The sequence below is a fragment of the Lampetra planeri genome, chromosome 22 (assembly GCF_965212315.1).
Source record: "Lampetra planeri chromosome 22, kcLamPlan1.2.h2, whole genome shotgun sequence".
Taxonomy (NCBI): Eukaryota; Metazoa; Chordata; class Hyperoartia; order Petromyzontiformes; family Petromyzontidae; genus Lampetra; species Lampetra planeri.
In genome coordinates, this window is record NC_136128.1 from 1,326,759 (window position 1) to 1,352,034 (window position 25,276).

General features: G+C 49.4%; 1 protein-coding gene across 1 annotated transcript in view; it reads left to right on the forward strand.

Moving 5' to 3' along the window:
* Positions 1–25,276, forward strand: part of LOC144725103 (collagen alpha-1(XII) chain-like) — a 319,564-nt gene that overhangs the window by 104,329 nt on the left and 189,959 nt on the right. The window contains 4 exon segments of the mRNA XM_078604576.1: positions 5,884–6,177; positions 9,375–9,656; positions 14,757–15,041; positions 20,987–21,256. Coding sequence (XP_078460702.1) covers positions 5,884–6,177; positions 9,375–9,656; positions 14,757–15,041; positions 20,987–21,256 — 1,131 coding nt within the window.

A 25,276-nucleotide genomic window follows, 5' to 3' on the forward strand; every position in this document is an offset into this window, starting at 1 on the left:
TTGCATTGTTTCTCCTTTTGAATGGATTTCGGTATTTCACTCGTGTTTAAATATTTAGGGAACAGGTTAGATCATTGTGTTTTAACAGCCGGTTCCACTTCATTGATGTTGAGCGCAGTAATTCCATCTGGTTACGGAGCTTTCCATTGTTTTCTATTGCTCAGGGCAGTGGCTACTTGCTCTAATATGTGTGATTCTGGAGCATCATTCTCATCTGAGAAAAACAATCTTTGGATGAACGTAATCAACCAGGTAGGGTGTTGACTGTTATGTTCGCCGACTGTGTTGTATTGCATTATATTTCTAAGTTTAATATGTTTTAATTCTAGATTTGAAGCTTTCGTGACTGCAAGGAATCATCTTCTTAGGTTTTTTCGGTAAAGTCACGTAGGTAAAACATCAAAATGAATGAAAATAAAATAAAATAAAATAAAAAATCACGACGTTTCGGAGGCAACACAAGTCTCCGTCATCAGGTGGGACCGTCACAGCCAGATTAGCTGCATCAAGTGAGGCAATGATTCAAGATGTCGTTCCTGACTTACAGTATCCTGGAGTCTACAAATTGAGTTGCATTTGTGGTGATTGCTACATTGGAGAAACGAAACGTCATGTTTCTGATCGTGTCCGCGAGCACAAGTCAGATCTGAAACACGGCAGAACTGATTCTTCTGCCGTTGCCGATCATTGCTACAACTTGGTGGGCTCTCATGAAATTGTCTTTTCCGAGACCAAGGTTCTCTGCAAACCTCCCGGCTACCATCAAAGGTTTGTACACGAAGCCATACAAATATACAAACACAGACATAATTTCAACCGTGATGATGGGTACAAACTTAGTAATCATTGGAAAGATGTTATCAACCACGCAAAAAAAGACTGAATTACAATTTTTTGGACCATCTTATCTGACAGGCACTATTTTACTTTACTTTACCGAGTGTTAACATCCCCAGTTATTTTTTAACAGTACTCTCTTCATTGTTCAGCCAGCATTGGTATTAACATGGGCATTTTCGTTCTTTTGTCTATCATGTGTATTAGAGCTTCCCTCCCCCTCTCTGCCCATTGTGTTGGCGTGTGCGGCAGTTGGCCGCTTGCGCATAATCGCTCCATTGTGTTGGCGTGTGCAGTAATTAGCCGCTTGCGCACAATCGCTTGCACGCCGTCGCCCACCCTTTTGGCCTCGCCCCCCCTCCCTCCCGATACGTTCCATTCATTGGCTACCATAGTCTGATGAGCTCCCCCCTCCCTCTCCTCCCCCCCTCAACTCGCTTTTAAGGGATTACATCTTGAATCATTGCCTCACTTGATGCAGCTAATCTGGCTGTGACGGTCCCACCTGATGACGGAGACTTGTGTTGCCTCCGAAACGTCGTGATTTTTTATTTTATTTTATTTTATTTTCATTCATTTTGATGTTTTACCTACGTGACTTTACCGAAAAAACCTAAGAAGATTTAATAGGTTTGTTTTCTCTTTCATTTGTACATGATGATGATTGCTTGTGTTGCAATCGAAACGTCGTATGCTATTATTAAATTGATTTCTTCTTTCTACGTCACTTTACCGAAAGAACCTGCAGCCACGAAAGCTCCAAATCAAATGACGACGCTCGTTACGGCGTCCCACTGTTTGCAGTGCCCCCCATCCTGCCTGTCGTTCCGTGTCTTTAGAGACGCGAATCTGTCTGAATTCTCCTCCCTCTCGAATGGGGTTTGTTGATGTTAACCGTCTTGTATTACCTGTTTAACACGTAGGCTTTCGCGACCAATGTTATTCATAATCAACGTTTTTGGGTTTAGATCGCGTTATTTATAAATGTGTCGTAACCCTCCACCACCCGACACGGCCAATCAGTAAAAATGTGTCACGTTGACAAAAGACAAATAGTTCACTGCTTTAGCCCACCGGTGTGTTGAAGCCACAACATTTACAATTTGAGTACGACGTTTCGCTGGTAATTGCATCCAGCATCATCGGGCAATTCGCCAGAATGGTGAGGCTCTGCTGTGTCTCCCGTTCTTATATAGAGCAGCAGCAGGGTGACGTCATCATTAACTCATTAACTCATCAGGTGCAAAGATTCAAGGGAGGAGTGATTGTAATTATATACTAGATTAGTAATCAGGCTGTTGTTACGATGCGAGTTGTAGATTAGTAATCATTTGGAATGTGTTTTATTGTGATTATGCTACATTAGTAATCAGTTAGTGTTTGTTTCCCTTATAAGGAATTGTAATGTATCTTATTTAATAATACGCTTCCAGGCCGCACTAAGCCTGTAGCTGTCTGAGCGATTAAAGTTATTTCTGTTTCTCTCAATTTCAATCGATTCTCTAATTAGTCTTTGCCAGTAGTAACTAATTTTACACAACACTTCCACGTTGTCAAAATCAATTGAGTGTCCCTGTTGGCATGCATGTTCTGCCACTGCCGACAGTTGTGTTTGTGATAGTTTAATATTTCTCTGGTGTTCTTTTAGTCTTACACTAACGTTACGCCCTGTCTGTCCAATATAGCATCTGCCACATACACAATTAATCCGATATACACCTTCTGTTGATAATTTAGGTAATGCGTCTTGATAAGAGAGGATTTCTGAGCTGGGTGATGATGCGAATCTGCATTCAGATAGACGAATTACCTAAATTATCAACAGAAGGTGTATATCGGATTAATTGTGTATGTGGCAGATGCTATATTGGACAGACAGGGCGTAACGTTAGTGTAAGACTAAAAGAACACCAGAGAAATATTAAACTATCACAAACACAACTGTCGGCAGTGGCAGAACATGCATGCCAACAGGGACACTCAATTGATTTTGACAACGTGGAAGTGTTGTGTAAAACTAGTTACTACTGGCAAAGACTAATTAGAGAATCGATTGAAATTGAGAGAAACAGAAATAACTTTAATCGCTCAGACAGCTACAGGCTTAGTGCGGCCTGGAAGCGTATTATTAAATAAGATACATTACAATTCCTTATAAGGGAAACAAACACTAACTGATTACTAATGTAGCATAATCACAATAAAACACATTCCAAATGATTACTAATCTACAACTCGCATCGTAACAACAGCCTGATTACTAATCTAGTATATAATTACAATCACTCCTCCCTTGAATCTTTGCACCTGATGAGTTAATGAGTTAATGATGACGTCACCCTGCTGCTGCTCTATATAAGAACGGGAGACACAGCAGAGCCTCACCATTCTGGCGAATTGCCCGATGATGCTGGATGCAATTACCAGCGAAACGTCGTACTCAAATTGTAAATGTTGTGGCTTCAACACACCGGTGGGCTAAAGCAGTGAACTATTTGTCTTTTGTCAACGTGACACATTTTTACTGATTGGCCGTGTCGGGTGGTGGAGGGTTACGACACATTTATAAATAACGCGATCTAAACCCTAAAACGTTGATTATGAATTGTATTACCTGTCATTAGCTCTGTCCTCTTTCTCTCTCTTGTTTGCTTGGCAATGCGCCCAGCGTGTTATTATGACCGAAAAGTAGGAATAATATATTGTCAAGGAATGCGCTGACCACCGCGATTACCTACGAATTATTGGAATGTGGAAAACAAGTTCGTGAATGTGAAACATGCCCCGTGTGTGACTCAGGGATGCCTGAATGTGATCTGGGAGCCAGGTTTGTGATCATCCCCACTGAAATAACTATTTTCAGTGAAAGTCATATTCTGGCGGAATGTAATAAACCACCATTATTCTTAGGTTGTTTGTTTGCAAAGTCTGATATTTAAATAATAATAATAATGTGCATTCCTTCATCAACCCACTTCTCAGTGAAGCACTCCGCTGCATTGTGTCGGTCAAGGGTGTTGTTTGACCATTCTTAACCACGACGGTCGGTGCGGGGCATGTCTTTATTTATATTTATTTAGTATGTACATGTGCACTGAGCCGGGTAGCAGCTTCATTATTCGCAGAAAGAGACGTCGTCCTATGACTGCCACGAGGCTTGGTTAGCGACATGGTCCGTCTTGCGCGACGGCTACAGTTCGGCATGGTGCGTAAAGCCGCACCGGTGCAGACCTTGCTGGAAACAGGCAGGCTTGGCCGGTTCGGAACCCTGGCAGGTGGATTGCAGGGTCGTCCACGGGGAATCGGTTCCTTGTTGACGATTAGCGGGACTGGTAAAAGGGGGTAACGCTGAACCGGTTCAACGATCTCTCGCCGGGTTCCCGGGGCGGACTGCTAACTGCCGCGTCAGCGCTCTGCGTACCCCAAGCGGGATATGGCACGGAGAGATTCGATCCTCCCCGTGCGCTGCTTTTGCTTGGTCCTCGTGCTCGTGGCGCTGCGCACGGCTATGTGCTGTGCCGCGCCGGGGTATTCGCTCGGGAACAGTCTCTTCCGGAACGGCTTTTGCACAATGCTTTGTGCCACATGCTGGCCTGCAATGCCCTGGGCCGTGCGCAAGTGGAGTTCATTGAGGTCACCAGTAGCCTGGGCACTCCTGGCTACGGGTCACCGCGGGGCTGTATTCAACGGTGTTGAAATAAACACGTGGTACATGGAGAGTCCTGTACCATTCCACTGCTGAATGATGGCCTCCCAATGCTGTGCGAGCCATGACGGCTATGTGACCATACTTCACCACGCTGGTCGGTGCGGGTTGGTGAAGATGGAGGAAGCATAGACACACAGAACAACAATGCTGCCCTCCAAGTAGCCCCACAGCCTATAATACCTGTTACGCACAGCGGTCGCTCATTCACACTCTCTCCGTGCTCGACCCGGCTTCGCTTCCGAGATCTGACGAGACCTGGCACGTTCCGTGTGGGACATCACGATATAGCGTCCGAGTGAACGTGAACGATTGGTTCTTTCATTTTGAGAGACCCCATTGCTTTGCTCCCAGTTCATTGATGCGCTCTGCAAAATACCACTCGCCACGCGGTAGGAAGCCGACGCGAGGAGTCGCATTCCAGAGTCGTATGCGTCAAGAGCTGCCTGCAGTTGTGACGTGGGGGGGGGGGGATGCACTGGAGGGGTGCGTCGTTCCTCGAGGACGCTGTGGTTACACGCGACGGTGCCTTGCGCATTACGCGATGAGGAACGAGCGATGAGCGCGTCTTTCGCCAGTGGCCACGCAACGTTCGTCGGTTAGCTCTCGGCCGCTGGCGCTGGGCACACCCGGCAGGTGTGGCGTTTATTTAAACCCGGGCCACACCCTGCTGGTGATACCCAGAGAGGTCAAGTCCAGCCAAAGGTTTGCGCTCTTTCAACAGGCGCTGATGGTGAAATCGAAGATCCATTGCCAAATAGGTTTAAATGCCCCGTTGTTGTTTTGGTGATGAAACGGACCCACCGCTGCCTATTTATATGCATTTTTTATTGTTTCGTCTCAACCTTGAAAACAGTGGTCTGCAGTAAAGTGAATCCACACATCTCAAGACAGCTCCACCCACTACGACCGTTACAAAGTGGAAACTAAAATAAAACCTGTTTTCATGTGCAACTGACTCCACATGTGATTGCAGAAACACTGGCCAGATCATCGCCCACACGGTAGTGAACCCCATTGAGAACCATACGCGAGTTTGCGGGTGTCTATGTGATTATGTGGGTCTTTATGTGGGGCCACACAGTAGCCAACCATTGACTGTGAATGCAGAAAATTCAACCGGAACATTGAATCCAATTGATGGCAACTGAAGCAATTTGCTTTGCTAACTAATGTGGACACAGACTTATTCATTGAATTCGTACAAAAGAGAGACATTTCTTGTCTCATCAACCATTGAGGACCACAGCAATGCATCTGCCCTATCCTTTCGAGCTATGAGGGATCTGCTGTTTGCAGCGTGGAGTAACGACGCGTGTGTCCGTGTGTGTCCCCCCCAGGATCCCTGCTACCTCCGCAAAACCTCTCCACGTCGGACGTGACGCCCCACGGCTTTGTCGTGTCGTGGCACGCCGCGCGGGAGGACGCGCGTAGCTTCCGCGTGGAGTACTCTGCGCTGACCTCCGACCCCGCCACGACTCCCGCCGCCCCGGGGTCTGTGACCGTCGCCGGGAACGACAGCAGCGCGCGGCTCGTGGGGCTGGCGCCCGACACCACCTACAGCGTCCGCGTGTTCGCGCTGTACGCGGAGGGCGAGAGCCTGCCGCTCACGGGGGAGGAGACGACCCTCGAAGGTGAACCCCTCAAAACTATATTTTTTTGGAGGAGGGTCCTGCCAAGTTTTCGCTGTAGGGCATGACGTTGGGATGTCTTGGCCAATGCCCACTACATGGTCTCGTTTTTTCAGCCATGGAATCCAGAGAAGCCAGAAAAACTCCACGCAGGAAGGTGCCCGAGTTGTGAATAGAACCCACACGCTTCTTGCCGTGAGGCACGTGCACAGGCTGCCACCCTGCTGCTGCTGCTGGTGCTGGTGCTGCTGCTGCTGCTGCGGCTGCTGCCTGTGAACTGAATCCTGCCCTGTGAGAGGGCAGCACGTCCTGTACATCACAATTACATTGTTGGTGTTATTCCCCCGTTACTGAGCGCGGGCGCTCAAAGGCCCAAAATGCCAAGTGGCCAGCAACAAATAGCACTCTCCGACGTTGTAATCGATAAAGTGTCAACTCGTTTCATAAACTGAGCAATGTTATTATGAGGGCTTTGAGACAAGAGAAGATTGGGGGGGGGGGATTCCAAAGTGGAGCAGTGTGAGGGAAGAAGCAGAAAGAGAAGTGTTGTGATCTGCAGGGTGGGTGAGTGAGTGTGTTGTTGTGATCTGCAGGGTGAGTGAGTGAGTGTGTTGTTGTGATCTGCAGGTGAGTGAGTGAGTGTGTTGTTGTGATCTGCAGGGTGAGTGAGTGAGTGTTGTTGTGACCTAAGGAGTGGAAAAGTGAGTGAGTGTGTGTTGTTGTGATCTGCAGGGTGCGTGTGTGAGTGGGTGTGTTGTTGTGATCTGCAGTGTGGTGAGTATGTGAGTGTGTTGTTGTGACCTACAGGGTGAGTGAGTGTGTTGTTGTGATCTGCAGAGTGGGTGAGTGTGTGAGTGTGTTGTTGTGATCTGCAGAGTGGGTGTGTGAGTGTGTTGTTGTGATCTGCAGGGTGAGTGAGTATGTTGTTGTGATCTGCAGGTGAGTGAGTGTGTTGTTGTGATCTGCAGGGTCGGTGAGTGTGTTGTTGTGATCTGCAGGGTGGGTGAGTGAGTGTGTTGTTGTGATCTGCAGGGTGAGTGAGTGAGTGTGTTGTTGTGATCTGCAGGGTGAGTGAGTGTGTTATTGTGATCTGCAGGGTGAGTGAGTGAGTATGTTGTTGTGATCTGCAGAGTGAGTGAGTATGTTGTTGTGATCTGCAGGGTGGGTGAGTGAGTGAGTGTGTTGTTGTGATCTGCAGGGTGAGTGAGTGTGTTGTTGTGATCTGCAGAGTGAGTGAGTGTGTTGTTGTGATCTGCAGGGTGGGTGAGTGAGTGAGTGTGTTGTTGTGATCTGCAGGGTGGGTGAGTGAGTGTGTTGTTGTGATCTGCAGGGTGAGTGAGTGTGTTGTTGTGATCTGCATGGTGGGTGAGTGAGTGTGTTGTTGTGATCTGCAGAGTGGGTGAGTGAGTGTCCTTATCGTGCACAAAGCCTGGCACAAGCAACGTGTTGACGTCACCGACACTAAGTGGCGCATGGCGGTTGTTGTTGTTGAGTGAGTGTGTTGGTGTGACCTGCAGTGTGGTGGTTGAGCACAGTATAGATGAGACTAAACATTCTGGTCGAGACCACGTCCTCAACGTAGGTGAAGGAATCGATGAGTGAAGTTTGCGGGAACAGTCGACTGTGGTAGTAGCGATAGCAAAGTGATAAGGAGGTGACTGACCGCCAGTCAGCGAGTGGCTGGAATGAATCAGTGAGTGCTGGACCATCAATCACGCTGACTGTTTACGTTACGCCCGATCAGGTGCAGTGCAGTAAGATCTGGGAGCTCCACCGCAGAAAGGACAACAGGATTCAAACTTTGGCCAAAATTGTGCTTTGCATAGCAGCAGTGATATCATTGCTCAGAATTAAAGGGTTTGGCACGGAAAAACAACCAAGCTTCCCCACTGTCTCCTTAACCAGATTAGTGAAGGGGTCAGCGTGTCCCTGACGTGCCAGGGCCCCGGTTCTATACAGGGCCGCTAGTTGTGAAATAATGGCCCCAGGCAATGTTTGTTTATTCTCCGTGTGAAAGCACACGGCAGAGATTACGGCTGCAATCGCTTCTTTATTTATGCGGAGCCTTACAAGGAAGGTGGAGGAAATATCCTGGAGGTAATCGAACACAAATTCCAGTAACTCGCTCAGCCCGCTCGTGCATAATAACCAAGGCATTTGTGTCGCACCGATGAAGATAGCCGGTAGTTTACTGTGGCTGTGGAATTTTTACCCAAAAGGATTTTTTCTCACGGGTCATATTTGTCCCACGACCATCTACAACAAAAACACAATTGAACACGCACGCATGAAAACGCCTTGCAAATCAATGCGCCAGCGTGCTCTTAAATGTACTTATTGTTTTTATTTAGCTTGTTTACCTAGGAAAGCCTCGCTGATTCTAAAAAAAAACGCTCAGCACACATTTATTCCCAAAAACCTTTTCCTCTTAGGAGATTCCTGCTGCCAGGTGTTCTAAGTCGAGGGTGAGGTTGCTGCTGTGTGTGATCCCAATTGAGTAACTCGCAGGTCATACTTTCAGCTTTGGGATTTTTTTGGGCCAATTCCAGTTACATTGTACATTTATTTTTTGTTAGCTATGGAAAAGAACCGGAGAACCGAGAGAAAAGGCATGCAGAAGAGGCGCCACCCTGCCAGCCCCAATATATGTTCCTACATATCATCATGGTGCACGAGGAATCGGTGACAGCTTTCTAACATTAGTAACGGATAAAGCTAGAACTCTGTGATTCACATTTGTACGTATTCAGTACAACACTGGAGAGATACGTATACACGTCACGTGTAAGAATACTTCGTAATTCTAAGCCACGTTTTGTGACTTACTGGAAGTTGAATATTGGTGCTGTTGTTTGCTCATTGCTCTAAAAACATACCAATTAGTCTGATTCCTGGTAATGGCTAACATCAGTGGCGAGCGATAATTATTTTAACCAGTCATCTGAACCAGTCCTGGGTACTTCCCTTTAACAACCCACATTGGCCAGCGTGGTGAAGTATGGTCAAAAAACACTCGTGACCGTCATTGCACGGGGAGGCCTTCACGTAGCAGTGTGCATGTGTGGTGATGTGTTCTCTGTAATGCGGGGAGCGGTAGTGTAGTGGTTAGCCTTGAGTCGACCTCGGGTGAGAATCCAACTCGGGTTTCTCAGGTTTGTCGCGCAGCGCGCTGAACGCTGTGCCACCGCTCCCCCACACAGTGCTGGGAGCAGCGCGCGACCTCGCCGTGTCGGACGAGACCCAGAGCAGCCTGCGGGTGAGCTGGGCGCCGGCGCCGGGCCGGGTGCAGCGCTACCGCCTGCGCTACCACGCGGCCGGCAGCTCCACAGGACCGGGCCCCGGGGAGACGGTGGTGCCGGCGGCACAGACATCGGCGCTGCTGTCGGGCCTCACGGCCGACACGCGCTACGAGCTCTCCGTGGTGGCGATCTACGCTTCCGGCGATGGGCCCGAGCTAGAGGGCCCTGGCAAGACGCTGGAAGGTACGGACAAGCAAGCGCGTGTGTTTGAGTGTGCCGGCCACCCACCCCCTCGTGTGCCGTGCCGGCCTTCATAAGTGCTCGTGAACAGCACTTGTCCCAACAGTCTGTCAAAGCTACAAGGGGGATAGTTGTCTTTTTTTGTGAGGCTGTGGGGTATGCTGGCATGATACATGTCTGAGATGTTGGGGGCAGTAGCGGGGCTGAACGGTAGCATGTCCGCCACTTGTTGCAGAAGTGTATGGTTCGAGCCCAGCGACCACCCTGGCCAATACCACGAGTGTATCAACCATCAATACTCCGCGACGTCTGCTTCACGGTGAACATTAAAGATCCTGTTACATAAAAAAAATATATAACAGATGATGTGTTGCCGTTGTCACGGTTCAAATTTCCCAAAAATATGATAATTACCAGTGAATTACCCCAGCTGGTTAAAACCACACGGCAACATCGCCGCCTACTGGCAGAGTCTGCCTCCTTTCCTGAGAGCCGTGTGCTATAGAAATGGCGTGAATACGAAATGTGCCAATTATTATCAAGCCACACCTGCGACGTGTGTGCTGCTTGTCTGGTTGTGTGCAAGCATCCATGTTCCTCGATGCAGGAGAGTGTTCGGTATCGCTCGAGACAGTTGCGTGCGTGTTCTTCGTGTGTATGATCAGCGCTTGCCATCCCTGCGCTGCGAGTCACTTGCAGGGCACAAGCTGTGTGGCGTTGTCTGTGTAGGCATGTGCGCATTTCATCATACGTGCGTGCTGCTTGCAATCGTTTGACCAGGTACGCACACGCGTGACCGTGTGTATGTAGCCGAGGTGGCGATGACAGGCGAGTGCCTGAGCGCCTTGTTTAAATAAACACGGCGTAGTGCCATGCCGTTGTGTCTGTTGTCAGGCACGTCAGTGGCATGTCTATTTGGTGAAGCGTTTACTAACGGAGAAGTTGTGCAAGGGAGTGTGAGCATTCGTGCTGTGACCTTGGCTCATCTGAGCGATGGCCACGGGGGTTTGACAGCTCGCGTTGCCCTCATAGCAGAACCGTTGGTAATCGAGGGAGTTACGCCGTTTGGGATGTTTACGTGAGTCACAAATGAATTGTAATCGTAACGAGTCCGATTTACAGCAACGCACATAACTCGCGTGCTGCGAGTGGCTCGCAAAAGACAGAAGCGGATGTAGCGTGCCCGATTTTACTTTGTGAAACGTATTTCAAGACGCACGCCCGCACAAGTGGGTATTGTTTGCGTTTTTACATTATTTAGCAATAGAGCTGCGCGAGTGAATTACACGTGGTTCTCCGCAGAGGCACGGAGTTTCACACGGGAAGTGTTTCGTAGTGTCGGCTGTAATCGGGCTTCAGGGTCGAGAGGAGTCCCGCGACTGTGGTATCAAGTAACAATCAGGAACGTCTTGGTCTGTGGTGACCGTGTAAGTGTGTGGCAGCAAGTGCCCCGCATCCCCACCACGGTCGTCCTTGTCACAGAGCTGCTGAGCTCGATGGGTTTTCCTAGCTAAACGCAAGCCTGGGTCTCCAAGTCTCAGTCTGCGTCGGGCACCTTCAGCTTCATACCCACCACAACCTCCTCAAGGCCTCCAGCAGCACGTGCCAATGCCAGCTTGTAGGATTTGCATCGTGGAAAAATGTGTAGAGAGGCCCATTCTTCACTGCCTATTAAAGCAACTATTGGTTCAAGCAAGGCTGACTCTGCTAACGAGACACTGAATGTTGAAACTGATCCAGAGTTTTGATTGCGCTAAACCAATGCTGCTGAAACTATGCACTCCCATGAGGCCGTGTGACTGATGGGATTTATAATAAAAAAAATCCTTACATTTTATATGTGGAGGGACACATGATGGGAAGGGGACGTATCGTCTGCCTGTTTCTTACACTCTCGGCAATGGCGCCAGTGTTGCGCATTAAACTAAAGCGGAGACAAATTTGACTAAAATGCCTCAAAATAGGACACTCCTGAAAAAAAAACAAGATTTAGTGAGGATTGCTTTTGTAAAAAATATATTATTTTAAAATTTATACGGAGGCGTTTTATTACAATTCAAAGGCCAACGGGGAGCTATACACATTTATGGGTGCTTGGTGCGGCTAGCGGGCGGGCCAGCGGGAGTGTGAGCGGGCGGGAGTGTGGGCGTGCCTTGGCACGCAGGGGCCGTGGTACCGGCCAGGGTTCGGCGCGTTCCAAGAGTCCTTGATGAACAAATTAGGAGACAGGTCACCGCTAACGGCGGAGCCGCTTCCTATGTTTCCACATTTCATCACGAGAACAGAATCCATCAGAGCTGCCTTTGAGCTGTGTCGGCTTTGACAGTCACGTGTTGCGTCAACCGATTTATGGTTCGCTCTGTATCACCAAGCTGCAAGAAAAAATGCACGAGAAAAAAAACACAACGAATGAAATGAAAAAAGTAACATTTTTTCCATGAGCCCTGCCTAGTTGGCGTGGGGCCCTGGGATTTTGACAGGTTTTTTTTCCGCGTGGCTTCTGGGGTGAGGGGGCTACACGGAGAGTCGCCCTGCAGCCAGCTCAGGTGGCTGATGGCGGCGACGAGCGCATGATCCTCCGCTCTTCCGCACCTCGGCCTTCCGTAGCCTCATTGTGAGAAACACGACGAGGAGGTGCTTATTCTTGATATCTCACCTGCAGTAGGGACTGCGGCCCTTTTTAAGGATTAAAAGAGCGAAAGCTCCCAGACAAATTGGAATAACTGTGGACTTTATCGAAGAAGCGGGACCCAGCGGTCAAAATAACATTAGTTGACATATTTAGAGTAAATGTTTATGCCGGAATGACATGTTTGAATGAAAAAATGATCCCTCATTCATTACTCTGTCCAAGTGGAGACAAAACTGATTTAAGGAAGAACAAGCCCATGGGTCTCCTATCGTGTGTACACATTATTCATGAACGTTATGACTGAAAAATGGATGCTTTAAAAGCCAACCAACTACATGAGCAAACTGGTTTTAAAAAATAGTTTTTTTCCCAACCATTGACCACATGACGATAAATCGAGAAATAAGCCAAAGGAATGTGAAATGCCACTGTGCTGAGCATTTGCGGACGAAAGAAAGTTGGTTTCATATTCTTGGTTATTTTTTTTCTATTTACGTGACTTTACCGAAAGAACCAAGAATATGAATTCCTACAGTCACGAAAGTTTTAAGTCAAAAGTGGGCGTCATTCACTTGAGCACCCAAAAACCGCGCTCCGAATAAAAATAAAATCTAGACATTATGTAAAACCACGTGTGCAGATGGAGCCACGGAGATTGGTGGAAAGTTACAAAGCACAAATTGGGAAGAGCAGTCGGACGAGGACACGCATATTTAGCAGGCCATGCACAGCAAACCTCGGATTATATTTATTGACGATTGTGTTGCATAAATCCGTGCATACATAAGTGGAAGGATACAAAAATGGCCTAATGATAAATCTGGACAAGTTAAAGGTCACGCGCAACAAGTTCGCAAAAAAAAAACATATAATTGGAGGGACAGTACGACCAGAAAATGCGTTGGGGTTCATATACCCAGGGGTTTTGTGAAGGTAGATTGGGATGAAAATCATGCTAGGGAGAGGCAAACGAGTGTAGTCCTTTTGGAAAACTGGTTATGAAAAGTAATGTATCGGTTTGCATCGGGAAGAAATTTGCCATTCAGTGCATTCTGCCCGCGACACCGGACGCATCAGAAACGTGGGCAGAGTAAATTTGTAGCTGAGAAGTGTGCAGAGGAGCATGTGGAGATCCATGCTCGGATTTATATCGAGTGAGATATGAAGAGCAACGCATGAATCAGAGAACAAACACGAATTAGAGACATCGTCTTGTCTGTTCATGGTAAATACGAGGGCTAGGGGAGGACATGTCGTTAGCAGGGACGTTGGCTGATGGACGAGGCTGGTGACGGAATGAGGACGACCACCATGGAGAGAGAGTGATGAGGCCAACTCGTGTGAAGGAGCGAGATGGATTGTGAATTCACAGCACTATGAGGGACGACGTTGGCATGAGGAAGCCTTCATCAAACCGTGGATAGATCATGGCTGACGATGATGACGATGATAATCATGTGCGTGCTGTACAGCTGCTCCAACCGCTGTGTTCTCCAGTAACCGGCACCCCGATGTTGTGTGTACTAAGCATTGTTGATCACCTGCAGAAATTAAAGAGCTGGGACCCGATGTGGATAGATGTTCATGCCAATAGGGCTACACAAATGTTATTTTGCAGTCTGCCTGTTTTCTCTCTGTGCTTCTGTATGGAGCCGTGAGCTGGCCTCTGACAGTTAAAGGAAAATCATGGTCACAGAGTTGTGGTTTTTCTTTTGGCCGTTTTTGAGAACTCCATGGGCGGCCAAAAGATCAGGCATCGCCATTATCCAGAAGCTTCACGCGGAGAGAGATAGAGAGGGAGATGGCTCGAGGAAGAGTGGTCAGAGCCAAGATCGGTTTATTCTTGGGACTTGCGGCATGTATGTATGTTGGACTTATTTCGCACCGTACATAGCCAACCGTGCTAATTGGAGGTGTGTGACATGCGGAAGTTTCACTGGAGGTTCAGAGCCGTATACAGTCGAAAGTTAAACGGGGTTGAAGTTAAATGGGGTCGAGGTTAAACGGGGTTGAGGTTTCCAGAGAAATGGGCAGTCAGAAGACAAGCGAACGTGGGCGACCGGTTTGACGTGCATCCAGCTGCAGCGGTGGGCTGAGTGGAGTGTGGCCAGAGAGAGAGCTATTTAGCTCAATGGGCCCTCGCCAGCGTGAACACAAATCACGTAAACGTAGAGGCTGTCTGAGCCTCCATTCCTCCAGATGATGCGGCGGGGGGTGGGAGGGGGCAGAGTGGGGGTAATTTGTAATCACCCGCTCGCTGCATGCGTACTGCTCGTCCCGGTGTGTGCGCCACAGTGAATGCCACTCCAATGTCATGAGCGTGTGGCTCGCTTGCGTGTGCTCCTCATCCCCGTGCGTGCTCTGCAATTGACTACCACTCCAGTGTCGTGAGTGTGCGCGCGTGCCCTGTCTGCGACGAATCATCGGCTTGCTTCCTCCTTGTGCCCGTGTCTGCTACCACCATCTCTCAGTGACCGGCACGCCTCGCGAGCTGCTCCTCTCGGACGTGAAGACGCGCAGCATGCTCGCCACGTGGACGGCGGCGCCGGGCCGCGTGCTCCACTACCGCGTGCTGGCCCGGCCACCGGGCAGCCCCGCGAGGGACCCGGCGCCCAAAGAGCTGAAGGTGTCCGGCGACGCGACGCGCGCCCTCCTATCCGAGCTGCTGCCCGACACCGCCTACAGCGTCGCGGTCACCCCCGTGTACCGCTCGGGGAGCGGGGAAGCGGCGCGGGCGCAAGAGACCACCAAGGAAGGTGCGTGGCCGGGGCCGATCGGTTCGTGCTCGTCGTGTACGGAGAGGACGGCGCCTGCACGGGACTCCCGGAGGCCTATGGCAGCAGCGACTGTTGATGACATAAATCTACTGATGAGTCCTAATGAGGAGAAAACCGATGCATGGGTGTGTCTTTGTTTCACTGCTGCCTGCTGTTGGGATTGGCCACATTTTCTCAAGACTCTTGAGTCGGTGGTTCGAAACAACAAGGCCAAATTTTCAGTTCTTTCGAGCTAGTAGTCTGGATAGGGCTCACCTTTGTGTGTGTCTGTTGTTAAATCTCTTTGTTTTCCAACGTGCACTGATGTTCCTATTGGGATGGATTTTTCTCGTCATTTACGGATATGGTTTGACGAGTGGCTGTAGAAGTCTTATCGTACCCTTCAGTTAGTGCACCCTTAATATTCCACAGTGTTCACGTCTCTCTCCCCTCGTGTTCCTTCGTGTCCCTGCATGCCTCCGGCTTTTCCCTGTTTATGGCTCTCCCTGCGTCTCTCTATATTAATTCCTCGGTCAATATTTTCTATCCCCAATTGCGCAAATAAGAACATCAGGAATGTTATTTTGGGCGAGGAACGCAGGATCCATGGATAAAAGAACTGTGGGTCAGAGAACTTTCCAGATTGGCTCCGAGAGTGGCCAACGTACATAAATTCCGCTGTGTTTTGTTAAGGTAGCGTTGCCGAGTAGAGACCGCTCATTCATTCCGTCCTCCGTAGGCTCCCCTGCAATAATATCCTGACGGCGAGACGGACAGCATTACACAAAGCCCCATTTGGATAATGCGGGATTGAGAGCAGCTGCAACTTGTACACTTGTGGAAAACAACGGCAGCGATTGAATTCAACGTTAAGTGCGCACAGGAAGAGGACTCGCGCGAGGAGCCGCGCGGTAGAGGCCGAGTGTCGGGGCGTGCAGTGCGAATGTGAAACCACTGGACATCTGTGAAGAAAACGCTTTGTAGCTCATCGGATTCCTCCATTTTAAATACATGTTCTGATTCTGATAACTCGGCAGAAGACAGGCCTCCTCCTCCCCCTGTCTGCCTCTCCACGTCAGAAAAATAGTGTTTTATTTACACATCCCATCAGGCAAACGGCCATTTAGGAATGTATCATTTTAGCGGCATAGGTTCAACGCAAGCAAAAAACAGCGGTTTCGACTTTTGAGTGTCTCATCAGCAGAGTCAGGCTGGCTTGAACTAATGCTAGTGACTTGCCCAAAAAGCATTAGTCTCCTCTGTTAGATGTGGGTCCTAGTTCAATGCAAAACTATAAAGTATGTAACACAAGTAATCATTCGTGTCGTTATGGAGGCTATAACTAAGAAATGAGTTGTAAGAGCTCATGCGTCAGGAGAATGAAATTCGAGGGCAATGCAAATGGAGCTTGTTCAACGGCAGTGACTGGATGGGTCTGTCACCGGGGTGCGGACTGCAGTGAGGTCCTTGGTGTCTCATCACCGTGGCTCCCCAAGGAGCTAAAGTGTCTTTATGCAGTGCAATCTGCATATCAACACGCCTTATAAAAGCACAGCTGTGACATAAGCAACACGTGCTTACATTGCACTTGCGGGGGTAAGGCAAGACACAGCTGGGCTTCCTCCCAGGGGGTGTGCTTATATCCAGCTACACATCTGCAGCCGAGCATGCAGATCTGAGATCGGTCTTTTTAGCCGTCTCCGGGCGCGCCGATGATCTGCAGAAGATGTGTCATCCTCGTACCCGAGGGACCACCGACAATGTCCAGCTTCTACTGCACTGGATCTCATCAGTTTGCCAGGCCTCGGTGGCGACGTTGGTGCCATGCAGAGCTGCGAAAACATTCCAGCGGAAATCGCTGCAACCGTGTTTGAGATTCATGCTCATTAGGTTGGTCGTACCCAGTATACAACATTCCATAGGCACCTGGAATTTCATTCACCGGCCTTTTTCTCGAGACTCTGCGGTCGGCAAATCCGGACCATGGGCAGTGGATGTGCAGTCGTGTTTGTCTCGCCTGGGGAGCGGCGGCGCAGCGGTTAGAGCGCTGCGTTACAAACACGGCGACCCGAGTTCGATTCCCGCTCACGGCAAACACCGGTGACGATTATCTGAACCGGTGCTGGGCCTTCCCTAGGTCGACTCAGCCTCAAACGAGTACCTGTTGAGGTGCGTAAACATCGCCACTGGGGAAACAAAGGCGGTCGGGCGAGGTGCTGGCCACCCACCCCCTCGTGTGCTGTGCCGACCTTCATAGGTGCTCGCTAACAACACTCGCCCCGACAGTCTGCTTTGGCTATACGGGGGATCTTTGTCTTTATCTCGTCTGGCACGAACAGGGTCTGATGTCTCTGGTTGTTAAACGAGCGTGATCATCACGTCCCCACAGAGAGGGCGAGTGAGAGATCGTTACTCAGAGGCCCGGTGGCTGAGGTTTCCAAGCTGTTGGTGCACTGGGGACTCGGCAACGGGCATGCAAACGGCAGGAGACTGGCAAATATTTGCTTATGATTCAGAGATAAAATACGTGAATGTCTTCGCATTAAATTACCAATTCAACACAATCTAATTATAAATCCTTTGACCTGTCTCTTTGGTTTTACTTTACGAAGCACTTGGGCGTCGAATTGTCTGCAATACATTAATTCGGTTTGTTTATGTTCGTAACAAATAATGAATGATACTTAGGAACAGAGTGAGAGAATGAACAGATGCCCAAGGGAGCCAAGAGTTAACAGCCACGCGGTGAGCAGCCCCTTCCCCAGCACCAGCTATGGAACGTTCCGACGGGAGCAGCACTCGCTAAATGAAGGCAGCCGTGGTGCCGGACCCTCGCAGAGGAGGCCGTGCTCCCGCACATTGGCAAGCGCTGCATCTAGACTTCCAAATGCAACGAATGTTAACACAAGAGAAACAGCGTCCTCCAGTGAACGTAGTTTTATTTCCCATCGGTAACCCCCATTGATTTGTGGAATTCCAAGGCTTATCACCTGGTGCGTAGGTTGTTGCGGTTGCGCTACACAGCTCGCAAATGTTCCGCGTGTTGTTCGGCTGCAAGTCGCACGACGTTTCACTCCGACTACTGGGAGCGAAACGTCGGACATCATGCCGGACAGCACGCGGTGCAGCATGAAAACACATCGGAGAGCCAATTGCGTGGTGTCAGCAAGTGGTGAAGATGGAATCAGCTTTTTCATATGGCATCTCGAGCACATGTTAATGGGCGCAGACGTAAGAATGGATGTAGTCTCCGAGCTGGGATCAGCTTCTTCAGCTCAGAGGTCCTAAAATAGGATGGGCAAAAAAAATGCAACGCAAATATTAACCAAATAAAATAGTACTAATCGGTTTCCCTGAACAATGTGACAGCAAAGCTTTTCAAATGTGTCCTAGGAAGATGAAATAGAGGACAAAAAACGGCTTCTGTTGAGAACGTAAAGATGAACTCGTTTGACGGGTGCTGATCACATCGTCATCATGATCATTTCTCTAATGTCCTAAAGATGAAATAAGGACGAAAACATGTTGAATAAAAAACATCCTCATTGGTAGAATGTCGCAAGATGAACAAGAGTATCTGCGTATCTGAGACAGCCACTGACCATGGGGTCATGGCCAAAAGAAATGAAACGTGGAAAATCCAGAGCAATATCATAATAGAAAAATCAATCTCCATTGTGAATGGCAGAACGCACATGTTACTCGCAAGGAAAGCACGCAGCTGATGCAAACTGCGAGTCCCGACATCTGGATTATAAACAACACTACTACCGCCGAAGGGGACCACTGACGATCCGAAACCCGAGTGGCGCACTCTGCACGTGGCCACGGCAGCCGCCACCGCTCTGCTCGTTAACCATCACCAGACCGGCGTCGCGCGAGTGGCTTGGCCAAAAAAAAGAAAACCCGCAATTTATTTACACGATAATCTTAAGTGACTGCCGAAACGCGCGTGCGTCGTCATGGTCCGCAGGCCGGGCACGGGGCCACGCGCCCGCAGCTGCCGCAGCACCGCCAGCGCGCACCGAGCGCCGTCTCTAGCCAAGGCCAGCTGGGTGGTGGGTTTGTGTGCGTGGCTGAGCCCGTGGATGGGGGATCTCGGGCCAGGATATCACTGCGGGGACCGAGGCACGAACGTTGCCTCGGCATGCGTCCTGCAGAATGTACCGGTAGCAGGGCGTTGGCCGGCTCTGTTGCAGTCGGATGTCTCGCCACGGCTCCGCCAGTTTTGCTTCCCACCGATGGGACGACTTTGGCGGTTAGGTCATTGGGATTCCGTGAATCATCGCGTTAGTCAGTAAAACGCGGCTGGCGTTGAGATATATACAGTTGGAACATTCCTGGCGATAGTTTACTTAATGTAGAGTGTTTAATTGAGAGTAATACTTTTGTCACAGTAAATCAAGATTCAGTGTTCGCCGCAGATTGCGTGCGGTCTATCGGACATCAACGCAAACCAGTTTATCCGTTTGTATACCCTGCTGCGTTTGATGGGTCTGGCCATCCGTATTTGTGGCAGTCAGTCCATCCATACACACATGGCTGCTGTGTATGCGCAGCCGCTTGAGGAAGATGATGAGAGCATCGATCGTGAGGCTGCACAGACCGTGAGTGTGTTTGGGTGATGTTTAGGGCAGTTAGTTGCTGGAATGGGCTCAAGTTCCTCAAATGCGGCGTTATGTCTCAGTGTTGCACTCTATTAACCTGGACAGCCTCTGTAAAACAAGCGGCTCCCCAAAATCTGCCTTAAGCCGGAGATGGCCTTTGGCTGCGGAACGCAGACTCCGTGGTGAGATGTCTGCGCCGTGCGTCTCACTCGAACTCTCATAGGCACGCCGGCTATAGCCGACGTGGCTTGCGAGCGATACGAATACGTCATGCCCAGCTGATGACAAGCACCTGGAGAGCGAAGCTTCTGCCGCTTAATATTAAAAGGGATGAGGAGAAAATAAAATAAGAATCGCAACAACGTACAGCCCTTAATCAAACCACACTGCTGGATGAAAGCTTCCCCACGTCGCATTTGTCATGGGGGTTGATTGACCATACTTCACTACGCCGGTCGGTGCCATGTTGCAGTACGGGATCGGGCGGAACCTGCACTGTCCACACGGGTTTCTGCCTCGCGGGTAACCGAGGGTGGAGGGGTCAGCGATGCTGAGGTTCCGAGGGCAGGAGGCGGCTGATGGTGGCTGTGTTCCATTGTACGCCTCGACGTCACGGCCGGACAAACTTTAATTTAAGATATGGCCCAGATCGAGGCCGCGACTTTCCCCACTCGTCCTTGGATGCAAGCGTCTTGGCTGCACTAATTGGGTACTGGAGGGGGGAAAGTTATCAAACTGGAATTGCTTTGTTTCTAATTTTAGCCTGCTCAGACATAAGTGGGTTACTTGTGCTTTGAGTGGCAGATTTGTGCCAGAAAGGCGCCACGTGTCTAAGCAGAAATAAAATTGACTTGACCTGACTTGTTGGGGTGTAATGTTCAGCTCACTGCACTAAGACAAAGTCGCCAGTTCAGTTCCACCTCCTGGCATCGCAGTTTAAATCTCCTCGCCACGCCTATACACCGAGCAGTAGAGATTGCTACACCGCAGTTAGTCGATGGGCAGGTAACTTGCCAAGTCATTGCCAGCGTGGAAAATAAGGTCACTTACCCCCCAGAGAGGCTCTCCAGAGCTCCCCGTTGCGGAGGCCATTTTACCGGCAGCGGCGTGAGCGAGCAATTGCAGGGAAGAACCAGACTGAAGTGACTGAGACGCGGTGATTCATGCGCGACTCCACCAAAGGTATCTGAAAGTCCAATTCCCTGCAGTCTAGGCCAGTCCAGCGCAATCCAGCCCAGTCCAGTGCAGTCCAGCGCAGTCCAGCACAGTCCATCGCACGCGTGCTCCGCTCTCGTTTGAAACTAACGACGCGGCGGTGTGCGCGCGACGCTCTCGCAGAACTGGGCCCGCCGCACGGCCTGCGCACAAACGCCAGCGAGACCGGCGTGGCGGTGCGGTGGCAGGCGGCGCCGGGGCGCGTCACCTCGTACCGGGTGTCCTACCGCTCGCTGCTGTCGGAGGCGGACGCCGGCGAGAGGCTGCTGGACGGAGCGGCGCGCTCCACTCAGCTCACGGGGCTGCAGCCCGACACCACGTACGAGCTGTCCGTGAGCGGCGTCTACGCCAGCGGGGAGGGACCCTCCGTCACGGGCAAGGACACCACCCTAGGTACGTGTGCCTCGCGGTGCCGCTCGGAATGTGAATTTCACTTTTCCCACCGGCGCGTGTTCGAGGTGTGCCAGCGCGGGGTGCCCTCGCGGAACGGGGCGTGTTTGTTTGTTTACACCGGCTACTCGTTGAGCTATGCCAAAAACGAATCATCATATGACACTCACCTCGCAAAACATCCGAATATGCCTTCTTGCGCTTCAGCCGGTGTGCGGGTGAGGTATGTTCATGTTATTCATGTTGATCATATGAATGCTTACTTGTATTATATGAATAATTAATTCTTAATGTTATTCATTATAAATTTTGTAATTACAGTAGAACCTCGGAGATCGAATACACCAGACCTCGAACAAATCGGTGTTCGAACGATATTTCCGAGCATTTTTTGCCCTAGAAACCGAACGAAATTCGGAGGTCGAACGGGCAATCGCGAATTGAAAGAACCTGTACGGCTGAGACGCGCATGGCCAGCGTGCATGACGCTTGCCCAGACAAAGGTTTTACCGTGGTGTGAGAGGCTCAGTGAACGCGTTGCTCTCACCCAGTGCAGTTACCCACAAACATCGTTCCTTAACTTTTTCGTTAATTTCCTTTATTTGAGTGTTTTTTGGTGTTCATCCATACACAATGTCCCCATTTATTTATTGTGTAGTTTTTTTGTATGCTTTTATGCATGTAATTACTGTAAACTTCGTGTTAAATGCTTTATAATGAGAGATTTCTTGTGTCTGGAACCAATTAATGTCATTTACATTAATTATTATGGAGAAAATTAAATCGGTGTTCGAACAAATCTGTGTTCGAATGGCCTTCTGGAACGAATTAAGTTCGATCTCCGGGGTACCACTGTATTAAATAGTTGTAATTATTTTCGGATACAATCAGCCACTTGTAATATTTCCCGTAACTTTATGAAGCCAAATGTCAAAACTCGCTTATTTACTCAGAGTTACGACTAATCTTATCCTAAATCGCACTTATAGATTTTGTGCGGTGACATAAGTAATTCTATACCATAGCCCCTTATTTGTGGAAGGCCTCATAAGGTCTGGCAGGCTCAGCTCGTCTGTCTCCTCTGCCAGTGGAGTTGGTGGACTTATTTCTACACATGGTAATAAGTTTAGTTTTCTGCTTGGTGATTAAATTTACTTTTGACTTAAAATGTGTAATATTGTTCCAACCTGTTTAACATGGAGGCTTTCGCGATCAATATTATCCATAATAGAAGTTTCTTGGTTAGTTCGCGTAAATATAAATGTGTCGTTAAACCGCCATCACCCAACAGCCAATTAGTACTCGAATTGTAAATGTCGTGAGTTTACTCTCCAACACACCGGTGTGCTGGACTAGTAACGAATCGGCATGTTTTGTTTACATGACAAACTTTACTCATTGGTTGTGTCGGGTAGTGGCGGGTTTCGCGACGCATTTATATTTACACACTCTAAGCCAAAAGCCTCGATTATGGATTGTTCCAACCCTCTAATTACACGAACAGAGCCATTGAGACAGCAATGTTAATGATGGCAGCAATGGTGTAATGGTTGTCGCGATGACATGTTCATGTTGGTCAATCCATAGATGAAAGAGTTAATTGACACCACGCTCACACACGAGACGTGAAGTCAAAAGATGGCAAGGATTCCCATTGCCAGTCGTCACGGCACAAGCCCGTGGGCCTTTTATGGTTTATTGTTTTCAGTAGCAAGGATACCGTACGTTAAAATCTGCCAGACGTCCTGAGTTGGGTGGGACAAACCCGGTGGTTTCAGAAAAGGCTGTGCCGGTGTGCCAAAGCTTTTTTTCGAAAATCTGAATTTTCTCGTGGTTAAATTCCTCTTGCTACATGGATGATGCGGGCAAAGGCAGAGGAGTCGGCAGGGCCTTTGAGCAATGGACATGGCCAATGTCAGAAGAGCCAGGTGTGGTCATGTACAAGTGTGGATTGGCGAAAGGAGAGAGCATAGATGTGGGAGCGTAGAGGTAGAGTACAATAATAGATGTTGCTGCGCTGCCCTGAACGTGGCCCGGCAGCATCCTATACCATCCGTTATGCACTGTGGTGGCCCATCAAAGCGCTATCCAGGTTCCACCCACCCTGCTTAGGTTCCGAGATCTGATGAGACCGGGAGTGCAGTATTCTCTGTGCTGCAACTTTTGGCTTTTCACCACTGTTTCCTGTTGAGGAGCAAGACCATGACGCAGCCCCATTGAGTCGGGGGCGGGGGGGGAAGAGGGGGCTGGAGGGAACTGAGCCCCCCTTTTAAAGGTTCAACCCTCCTCCTAAATTCTTAAAATGAACATTTGTTTAACGTTGGTTTAACATTGACTGTGTCGTGCCCCCACCACCGAGAGTGTGTCTGTATGTCCCACCGCTAAGCCAAGGTCACTCTGTAGGGTTGCAATGATATACGGCGTGTTGAGAAAATGTCAGTGTTGCTTGTAATTTGGCACCTAATCTTGACAAACCCCAACACTCCAGATGTTCTTGTCAGCAGCGCCTTGATGAGGACAGCCTTTAAGAGCCGCCCACTACCCTCGCGTTGGCCCGACGATTTGTCAAAAGTGTAGCCTCTCCCAGAGCGACGTCAAACTTTTGACCTGATGGAGATAGAAATGGTGGGGAATGCATTTGTTCCTAAAATCATAGATGAATCATAGATAAATCATTGCTAAATCTGTTTCTGGTAAACTAACTCATCCGGCATGCTAATCAGACCCACGCTGTGGGCACTGGCCGGGCGTGTGTCATTACGTAACTATCCGCCGCGATGTGGTCACTATGCACAAGAACATTTTCTTTAGATTTTTTAACGACACGCAAGAAAGCCCCACAACACCCGTGCGTTTACGTTGCGTTGGCTGAATAACAGTGGACGGCATCAGGGGGCTCGTGTCCAGCATCTGGTTGCTGCTACCTCGCGGAGGTTTTTATTCGCTTGCGATTACGTCTGGAGCAGCTGCAGCTCGGCGTAACGGGAGCGTCGCAGTAACTCGGATGCCGTGTTTGTTTCCAAGCGAGTGTGGGATCTCTGCGGCCGCCGGTGGAGGCGTTCCAGGCGTAGGGGAAGGTGCTCTTCGCCTTAGCTCAGCCACCGGGTGATGGCGGTCCGGTGCTGTGTCCCGTTAAAGTTGCGATTGGCCCCATCACCATCTCTAAACGTGTAAAGTATTGAGTGGACTGTCACGCGGTGGACGTTACTGTCAGTGACAGAGTAGGTAGAGAAGTGCCACCCTCCTAATGTATGTGCCAGAGGCCACTTGACGGAATCTCAGAAGTATTCTTGTCACGTCAAGTTTCGTGTGCCGTCCTGGATACTTCTCTGCGAGAGATCCGAATTAATTAATTTGTCTCGTGCTACAATGTCAATGGCACAATGAAACAAAACACAATATGCCAAGTTGTTTACTTGTTGAATCTGAGCAGCGGGACAACAGACGACTGACCGTGAGCCCAGAGAATGGTCGAGTGGTTGAGCTCGCCCGTTGCCCCGTTGCGATTTCTCATTCCGATCCCCCGCGTTGTCGTGATGGACGGTGCACTCGAACCACGTCAAGCTGCGAGCGGCTTTTACTCTTCTGTGAGTTTAAACAGAGCACTTCAATCAGAAGCTTGCAAAGTCAAATCTCGGCCGGAGCATTGGCTCAGACATCCATCCCTATGGCGTTGTGGAAGTCGCGCAGTGTTGTTCTCACGGATAGAGCGGTGCCCACCATGGTAATATGGAATTTCTGCCACTGGCACTGGGCTGTAATGGAGATGAACGATGCTGGAAGCTCATTCGAGTGGGAAAGCTCCGTGACTCGTTTTGACTTCGCAATCGGTAAAACGGTACGTTGAGTCAAGGGAGACTATCGTAGCGTGACACCTGTATTGTCGTTGCTCTCTTGTCTTGGGCAAAAACTAAGACAGATGTTTTACAGATGCATGCTAACGATTTGCTGTGAACACGAGGCACTCTTTCTTTCGTGCCCTGTGTCCATACAATCCATAGTACAAGTGCTTCTGGGCATTGT